This window comes from Penaeus vannamei, chromosome 14 (assembly GCF_042767895.1).
Source record: "Penaeus vannamei isolate JL-2024 chromosome 14, ASM4276789v1, whole genome shotgun sequence".
Taxonomy (NCBI): domain Eukaryota; kingdom Metazoa; phylum Arthropoda; class Malacostraca; order Decapoda; family Penaeidae; genus Penaeus; species Penaeus vannamei.
The window spans coordinates 16,928,175-16,938,174 of record NC_091562.1 but is presented as its reverse complement, the minus strand read 5'-3'; the positions used below and the strand labels follow the sequence as shown (position 1 = coordinate 16,938,174).

The 10,000-nt window shown below is 35.1% G+C and overlaps 1 protein-coding gene across 2 annotated transcripts in view; it reads left to right on the top strand.

The window, feature by feature from the left end:
• The first annotated feature begins 1,455 nt into the window (after nt 1-1,455).
• Nucleotides 1,456-10,000, top strand: part of LOC113813903 (uncharacterized) — a 24,437-nt gene continuing 15,892 nt past the window's right edge. The window contains exons 1-4 of one of the 2 annotated variants that reach the window (XM_070129776.1): nt 1,456-1,539; nt 6,084-6,128; nt 6,284-6,556; nt 7,151-7,402. In XM_070129776.1, coding sequence (XP_069985877.1) covers nt 6,119-6,128; nt 6,284-6,556; nt 7,151-7,402 — 535 coding nt within the window. In that variant the 5' untranslated portion in view covers nt 1,456-1,539; nt 6,084-6,118. Of the gene's footprint in view, nt 1,540-1,708; nt 1,824-6,083; nt 6,129-6,283; nt 6,557-7,150; nt 7,403-10,000 lie in introns of those variants that run through there. The other variant, XM_070129777.1, reaches the window with a different exon arrangement.

The window sequence follows — 10,000 nt, the reverse complement described above, 5'->3', positions numbered from 1 at the left end:
TCATTATCAAAAATGAATTAAATCGAACTAAAACCTAAAGATAAACAATATCAAAACATACATTATTTTTCCTATAATCCTATTGCTGCTTTTAAAAATTTAAATATCACTCGGATAAAATAGATTCGAAAGTAAAACACGATATTAATGTTCATCCAAAAATACGAAAATGCTATATTTACTTATTTAGATTTATTGTTTTTCACATAATTATTACCATTTATCTTCCACCCGAGTTCATTTGTTTCGCATTTTGCGATAAAACATAAATGATATAAGACTACATAATAATTATAATACAGTGCAACACGAGTTCAATTGTTTCGCATCATATGATAAAGAGAAATAAATGATAGAAAGCTACATATATTTACATTACAAAAAGAAATCCCTTGTCCGAAAAATCTCCTTCCCAAGACATGCACAATTCGGACATTTCCCTTTCGAAACGGTGTTGATTCAGTTGGACTCGAACTGACTGATTCCCCATAAATTGAAAAGAACCGATTCGCTTGATGTAAACGCAGGTACGTTTACATCATTTGTAAATTATGATTATAATATATGTGAATTTTGCAAAGGAAAACGTTTGATTTCCAAAAATTTTACAAAGACAACGTCGACCACGCAGACCCGAGTCTTATTCGTGCTTTTAAAACCTTAACATCATTCTATTTCTTTTTTAGAGATATAAGAAATTGGTATATGTATCACTGAAGCCCTTATCATTATCACCATTGTAGATGTTGTTTTCGTCGTTGTTATCATATTGCTATCATCATTATCATGTTATCATATTCATTATTATCAATATCATTTATTCTTATCCTTATCATTGTTATCAGAATTGTCATCATCTTCGCCATCCACATTGTTATTATTATCATTACCATTATTACTGTTATTATTATGATGATGATTATTATTATTAATTATATTATTATTATTATCATCATCATTATTATTATCATTATTATTATTATCATTATTATTATGTTTATTATTATCATCATCATTATCATTGTTGCTGTTGTTGTTATCATTATTATTATCATTATTATCCCCATTACTATTATTATTATTATTATCATTATTATAAGTATTACCATTATTGTTATTAATGAAATTACTATTACTACTACTATCATCATTATTATTACAAGGCTTTGGTGATGCAAGATCTCTGTAGTAGAACTGATGTATTTAATATTTTGTATTGTAATCAAGAAACAGATTTTAATCTAGCCTTAACTCTGCAAATAAAGCTTGAAATGTATCATCCTTCTAGGATTCAAATCAGTTTTATTAATAGATGTGCTTGCATATGCTACTGCATATCCACCGTAGCCGAATCCCAAAACGCGAATTATGAAAAGTGCGCAGACGGTAATATAAAGGAATTACCCCTCAATTTTCCTACCACTTGTTGTAATTTTCTCTCTTTCCTGCTAGTTCCCGTTTTCTGCCTCCCCCGCTCGTTCCCGTTTTCTTCCTCGCTCGGCAGAACGTAAACAAAGTCGCGGCGGCAATGACTTATTGGTGAGAGCCCTACATATAACGACTTATATTCTCCTTTCGTATCTCTTAACGCAATTTCTTTCAGCATGCAGTTATTTAAGAATGTTTTTTTGGCTCATTGTAGAATAGCGTAGAAGAGCTCAGCGTATGGGCAGTCTTAGGATTAATCGATACTCAGCTCACCCGTAGACTGCCATAGGCCTAAGCTCGAAATGTCATTTATCTGAGAGGATTAATTTTGACTCTTCGGCATCAGCTTTTTCGGAGACAAGAGCGAGGCTTTGTGTAGTGCTTACAAGTAGAACGTACGTAGCTGGTTTTAGTTATCATAATTGGATTTATATATATATTAAATGTTTATTTATTGTGATAGTTCCTCTGCAATGATATATATTCCTGTTATTATTTGTATGATTAACTTGTATTATATGTTGAAAACATGAGGCTTTTACCTGTACATTTCTTTTGTTAGAATTATGGAACAGTGAAGAGAACTTTGATTAATGTCTGCTTTTATGATGTCTTAAGAAATAGAAATAATTTTAAAAGTTAATATAAGTAAATCATTAAGTTTTGGTTCTTAGTTTGACTCTATGCCCTTTTATCTACAACAATCAACTATATGTATATAACAGTCCTTCTTCCAGTATGTATCTTAATTATAGTGTTTAATGTCCACCTTGTAATGAATTTGTGTGGAAAACCAGTTGGGAAACCGCTACATTTATTTATTTATTTCTATGTTGTGAAAAAATAATCTAATATACAAAATATTTAAGAGACATCAGAAGCAGATTGTAAAATGGAATTTCTTAGTCAGTGGTATTTTATCCAAATCTGCTTGGTATCTTACTGTGATTTGTTATGTGGTCTATAGTCTGAAGGCCAGCAGTGGCATAATGCTAAGTGATGCCATGGCCCTATATGCTTTGTGCTTTAGCACAGGACAGCAAATCTTTCACACTTCTGGCAAGATTTTACTTGGATTGGTACAGCTGATGGTAAATTGCCAGAGGTGTATGTTAGCTCGTATCTTGTGTGAATATGCATGGTGAGCTTTTGAGGCTTTTGTCAGAATACTGGCATGAAGCTAGTGAGAATCATTTACATTTCACAAAAATGGCAACACATTCTATTGGGATTATACATTTGCATAAGAACCCATCATGCATAAGGTGATATATGCTGTTCACCCCTCTTTTCACAGATTGTTTAACATCTTTTGCTTACTTGACCTGTCTGTTTCCCTTTCTGTCCTGTATTGCTCCTCCTACACCCTCTCCTTTGTCTCCCAAGGCCAAGACTGGAAGATGAATTACTAGAGGTTTTCAAACTGTTATGTTATATCAATAACATAAAATATTTTGTGTATAGTTGTGTTTTCTGTCAGGGTTTGATATATACTTAAATTTTTTGTTCGGGCTATATATGCTGTATCCAAATATAGTGATACATGTTTTCTTAGGTTTAATCTGTATATCCAGACATTAGGTATACTGTTGGAAGTATATTTATTAGATTTATGCATGATATTTGAAAGAGAGAAAATACTATAAAGTATACTTATGTCATGTGCATATAGGTTGCAAAATGTCAATGTCTCCAGGCAAACAGAAATAAGGAAAGGAAGAGGAAATGATGTTTTGTCATCAGTAACTTCCAATTATTATCCATTAGGCAAATTAACAAAATGAATTTAAGGACCTTATTTTGCTGTGATTTTTTGAATTGGGTTTTGTGACAATTCCCTTGAGGTTTGAAATTGCTTTTAATTCTAAGAGTAGAAAATTCAGTTTAAATTACCAAACACTTATAGAAGACATTTAAAAGAAATATGAAGAAAACCATAACAAGTGAAAGATTTTTTAAAGATGATGGAAATGTTAAATGCTGCAGACTGGCATTGATACCAGTATAGAAAAGACAAGGTTATAAATCATTGAGTACAATGTTTTAGCATCATTTGGAATTAACAATTTCAAAAGGCGTACAGGTGCCCAACACTTAGTTGCAAAAGAAGCATACAGCAGTTTATGGATTAGAAATACAAATATAGAAATAATTAGGCACATGTTGAATCATGTATAGCCTGGTTCTGTTGGTTGGCATTCTCCCTCAGGTGTTAGAAATAGTTAGGTTCCCAATTGCTTTTGGCACTAGAGAGGCTTAAACACTAGTACTCAGATGCTTTAGCCCAATGTACCTTTGAGCACATGCGATAAGGGTTGGAGATGAGGAAACTTGACAATAAGAGGTTCGCATCACCGTTTTCTATTTGTGTTACTGATTTGTTTGCAAAAAAATTTCCTTTTATAAAGCGATACCAATGCTATGAGATAGCAAATAGTTGCCCTGCTAATTTTTAGCAGAAGTTTATACTTTACTTGAAGATTATATGAGTAATAGCTGCTTTGATCTCTCGTTAAACTGATAGACTTCCTTTCCATTATTAATGTCCTTTGGCTTTGTATTATTGTTTTGGTAGTTTTAAGGGGAAGAGTCGTCAGTACGGTTGAAAAATTACAATTTTTTCAAACTTTGTGTGTGGATACATGACCATGTGACGCACCCAGGGCACCGGTTGCCAGATGCGTAACGCGCTCCTTTCCGCGGTTTAAAGGTCTGGGGTATTTAAATGCCCTCGTGCTGCCACACCCCTTTTTGCTTCATGCTTTGTTTTTCTTTTATTTTCACGTTTTTTCGGCTGTTTTTGCGAATTTCTTTGGTATGATACTGCTGTACGATAGTTTAGGCTGTGTTCAGCAGACAGGCAGCAGCAGCAAGGACGGGAGAACAGTGCGATTGATAAAGTTTTCTGGAGTACACATGTTTTGTTTTCAACCTGTTGAAAACCTAACAACATGTCATTTATATATCAGAAATGCATAATATTTGATTTATTATGTAATATGATATGTAAATGACAGAGGGACCAGGAGCCTTGACATCTGAAAGTATACTTTTCAGAGAACACTCCCACCTAACCTAACCTAACCTTGACATAAAGATGACCTAAAATTACCTGAACAAGGCCTGACCCTCTATCACAGGACTCATATTAAAGGCCAAGGAATTGTCTAAGTAGATATTCACATTTGGTAATCATTGGTATGACCTTTATGATGTAATGACGATGAATGACAAAAACTGATATTTTCTCAAAATCATATTTTCACGCATGATAGTAAGGTTAATTTTGTATGTAATTACGCGATATTAATAATTCTTGTTGCAAATTGATCGTCCAGTTCATATCTACTAACTGTAGGAAAGTCATGCATTATTTCCACCAAATACATTTTTTACTGAAAAAGATAATGGCGATTTTCGGACAAAAAAAGGCGCTTTTTTGCAAGGTAACTGAAACATTGTCGTTTCAGATAGATTTACATAAATGCTACATTTGGTACTCCTATTTGTTGACTAACTCTGGTCAGAAGGAAACTGCAGTACTATTCACTATAAGGAAACCATCACATAATTTTTGAATTCTATCATCTCACTCATTTTTTTTTTCTTTTTTTTTTTTTGCATACAATATACAAGCATCACATACCCATGCACTTTGTGTAAAAAAATTATTGATCTAGCTAAAAAACTAAAGGAAGCAGGATCGGATAATGAATTTCGTGATTGTACCGGTGACTCTTCCCCTTAAGTGTGCAACAGTAGTTATGCTCTCCTTTTCCATTTTTGATCTGGAAATTATCCAAACATATTATAGTATAGATTTTAAGTTATCAAAACAAATTATCCTGCATGCATTTTAACCCCTAGAGAACGCAAAAACTCCAGCAAACATGTCTCCCAGTTACCAAGTTTTACCAAGATTAATTTTGTCCTTTGGCATTTGAAGTGCTGAGTTTTCTGCACCAGATATTATATATTTCATTGCCATATCTCATATATAACAAGTGCAAGCATAGAATTAAGTTGAGAGAGTAATCATAGTTGCCTGTCATGTATGAATGAAAGTGGGTAAGAGATATTTTAATACTTATAAGATTCCCTTTTTCATTTAAGGCAATAGAATGTTATTGAAATGTATTTAAAATTGTCTTGAAGTGTAAATAGTAAAAAGACAATGATATACCAGGAGCTAACTCTGTAATATGTGATGATATTGTATGTGGAAGGGGAATGTCGAAGGAGGAGAAGATGTAGGTTTGGCTGTATAGAATATGCTTTAGAGCACCAGACCTGCTATCTCACACTCGCTGTGTTTCATTTAGAAGAATATATAGACATGAAAACATGACTCTACATTAGAGAACACTATGTATGTCTCATTTTTGTATATCTCATTTATAATGAAAAGAGTAACAGGTAAACCTTGCCAGGTTTTAACATGACTCCCACAATCATGGCAGATAGTATTGTGGGTACATTTTGGATTTTGTCATGTTCAGGGTGATTAGGATTTCTAGGGTAAATAGTTTGCATTTCAGTTATTGTGTATATGAAAGTACAAGCAGAAATGAGGAAAGGAAGAGGAAATGATGTTTTGTCATCAGTAACTTCCAATTATTATCACTTCTCTTTTAAAGTATTTTATATCTTTTCAGATTTTCTTTTGCACTTTGATGAAGTGGTGCTACACATGAACAAAGGTAAGAGATGAACTGCATGGGTAGATAGTAAAATGCATTATGTAGTCCATTATGCAGTCTCATTTTTTAGCAAGTTGTTAGGTGAAGACTATTAAGAAATCATATTTTGGGCATTGATTTGATACCCTACTGACACATTTTCTCCATTTTCACAGCAAGCAACAACCACTACTCTCTCCTTCTCCAAGATGAAACTGAAACAGATGGCATTGGCATAGAGGAGGAGGAGGAGGAGGAGGCAGAAGATGGGTTGAATGGAATGGAGGAAGAGGAAGATGATGATGAGGATGAAGAAGAGGAGGAGGAAGAGGAAGAGGATGAAAATGAGGCAGAGGAAGACAGTGATGAGGAGGAAATATTCAGCAGCAGCAAACATCGCACGCTTTCACACCATGAAGGAGCAAATCTCAATGGACAGAACCACATTGGTAAGACTCACAGTTCTATACTTTTTCTAAATTTTGATGGAAGCTGATCAGTTGTTTGCTCTGTGTTCGTTAGCAAAATGTGTTTTAAGGTGGACTAAGGAAGTTAAGTTTGCTTGATGCAATCAGTATGAAATGGCCTGTGATTATTATTATCATTATCATTATTATTGTTTATTTAATTATTTATTTAATTATTTTTTAATTGAGAAAGTATTTATTTTTAAAAAGTTCTCTGAGGATTTATTTTTATAAAAGAGCTAATGAAAGGAATGTTTAGTTTGCATGGTTGCATAATACATTCTGCATGCAATGAAAAACACAGTACCGTGTTGATAATATGGAAGAAAAACCCACAATGCACAAACTAGATTTATTGATGAAAGTGAGACAACAGTTTTGGAATCGTCCTCGATTCCATCTTCGGGTCAGAAGATGGAATCGAGGACGATTCCGAAACTGTTGTCTCACTTTCATCAATAAATCTAGTTTGTGCATTGTGGGTTTTTCTTCCATGATACATTCTATTATGGATAAATTGTTATTACGTAAATAATTATATATAAAATCAGTCAATCATGATGTCTTTTATTGTAGGGGGCCATGGGAATGAGTATAGACTCCTGAACAACAATGATGCAGATCTCAAGACTGTTTTGGACACCCCAATCACCATCTGGACACCAACGCCCATGTCTCCAGCACGGCGGGCTTGTTTCATTGCCTCCATCATGTTTGGGGTATTGGTTGTGGCCACATTCCTTTGGGTCCTTCCATGTGATGTGCAGCCTTGTGAAGGAGACATGGGGCTAGGAGATAGAGAGTGGGCTGTCAAAATGGAAGGAATGGGTAAGCCCCCTAAGTATGAGATACTAGATAAACTTAATGTTATAGAGAAGCAAGGTTGAGATGTGGCTATCTTGATGTGGTAGAGTGATATTGTTTCTTTTATTTTCTGTGATCTGTAGTCATTATGTACTATTTATTGTAGGCTATCTGCTGTTATTGCCTTGCAGTAGTATATGGGAATTTTTCTTTGGTTAAGCATTACACACACACACACACACACACACACACACACACACACACACACACACACACACACACACACACACACACACACACACACACACACACACACACACACACACACACACACACACACACACACACACACACACACACACACACACACACACACACACACACACCACACACACCACACACACCACACACACCACACGCACCACACACACCACACACACCACACACACCACACACACCACACACACCACACACACCACACACACCACACACACCACACACACCACACACACCACACAGACCCCACACACCACACACACCACACACATCACACACACCACACACGCCACACACACCACACACACCACACACACCACACACACCACACACACCACACACACCAGACACACCACACACACCACACACAGCACACACACCACACACACCACACACACCACACACACCACACACACCACACACACACACACACACACACACACACACACAGACACACACACACACACACACACACACACACACACACACACACACACACACACACTCTCTCTCTCTCTCTCTCTCTCTCTCTCTCTCTCTCTCTCTCTCTCTCTCTCTCTCTCTCTCTCTCTCTCTCTCTCTCTCTCTCTCTCTCTCTCTCTCTCTCTCTCTCGATCGAGTTTACATTCACATTTACATGATTTTTACATTCACATTTACACGATTTTTACATTCACATTTACATTTTTCATTCATATCCATACTTTGCCTTTGCATTCACACTTAAATTCACTCTGACATTCATTTTTATATTCACATCCAGATTCAACTTTCAACATTCACATTCACATTTGTATGATTATTTATCTGTATCTTTATCTATCTATATATGTATGTATATGTGTTTGTACCTGTAATTTCTAATGGTTATTTTGGAAATTGTTCTAAACTGTTATAATTTTGTTATATTTTGTGTATTTAACCCATTGGATCCGGAGGCTTCGCAACCATCCTGTGGCCCAAAATACAGGCATTAGGCATGCTTGAGCGGTCATTTTGCCGGGTGTGTGTCTTGTAGGCCGGGTGCACATGAACACTCATGAGTGGTGACAAGCTTCCATGCCTCTCCTTTACAATTGTATTTTCCCTTTTTCTGAATAAGCAGTTTTAACTTTTTTTTTGCCATTTTTCCAGTTTCTATATTTATCATTTGAATGGGTTTATCCAGAAGGTAATAAGCTGTTTTCCTTTCCTTGTGGTGCGTCATTCCAGTTACCACGGTCTTCAGCCATCCTTCTCATGATAGCAAATTCCCATTACCCTGGCCCTTAGCCATATTTTCCCATGATGGTATGTGTATATCACCTGCTCCTCAAGCCAAATTTTTCATGATGCGATGGTCACGTCATCCGGATCGTAGGGGTTAACGGTTTATTCTGCTTGACTGAATGAAAGATCCGAATTATGTATGCTCTGTGCCATAAGAGATAGGAATTTGATCTTCTGCCTCTTGTTTTCCTTTATTTTTTACCCATTTCATGGAACTGCCGTGTGAGCAGTTTTACTTTTTTATTTGGAATACTCAGTGTTTATGAATCAACAATACATAGAATCTTTGAATATAGTTCATAGCTGAAAATAATAGTATTCAAAGCAGTAGCTTGCTATTAACTTTTCAGTATATTTTGTTTTATCTAGTTGAATAGGTCTACAAACATAGCAGATGTCAACAAAATATACATTCTCTATAAATGGAATGAAAAAGAATATGTTACCAAATTCTTTATGGAAGGATAGAGACTACGCATGGTATGCACTGGGTTCTTGTTGTCATATTTTAGAATTCTTGTGTCCTCTCCAGTTGTAGTAAGAATGTTAGTGCTAGCTCTGCAAAGAATATTATCCCTTAGAACCCTAAAATTTACTCATATGGATAAATATACTCCAGGTTGGGAATGTTGTCCTAGACAGAAATATCGAATGGTAGAAGGAACCGACTGTGTGATAGAGTGATAGATTATAGTAGCTAAATGTATACAAAACTGAATTTGCAGTTGAAATCATATCAGTTTATTCATCTTCATCAAATGTTATTTTTAAAAACAAAATAAACTTTAAAAACTTGTAAATCTATTATTCAGTTACTTGGAGATGAAGACATCATACAGAGATATTTTTTGTGAAGTATTTATGTAAGTATTTGTTTCGGGCTACTGCTTGTATTTACTATGCATGATTATTAATTTGTATGTGTGTCTATAGGCAGTTTTTCACAATTTTTGCACTGTGTGTTTTGCTTAAAGCATATATTGTATGTTTCATATAGGTTGAATTATACTGGTTTAATATGATATAGCTGCACTTAAATGAAAATTACTCTTGCACTTATGCCCACTCATCTGTTTT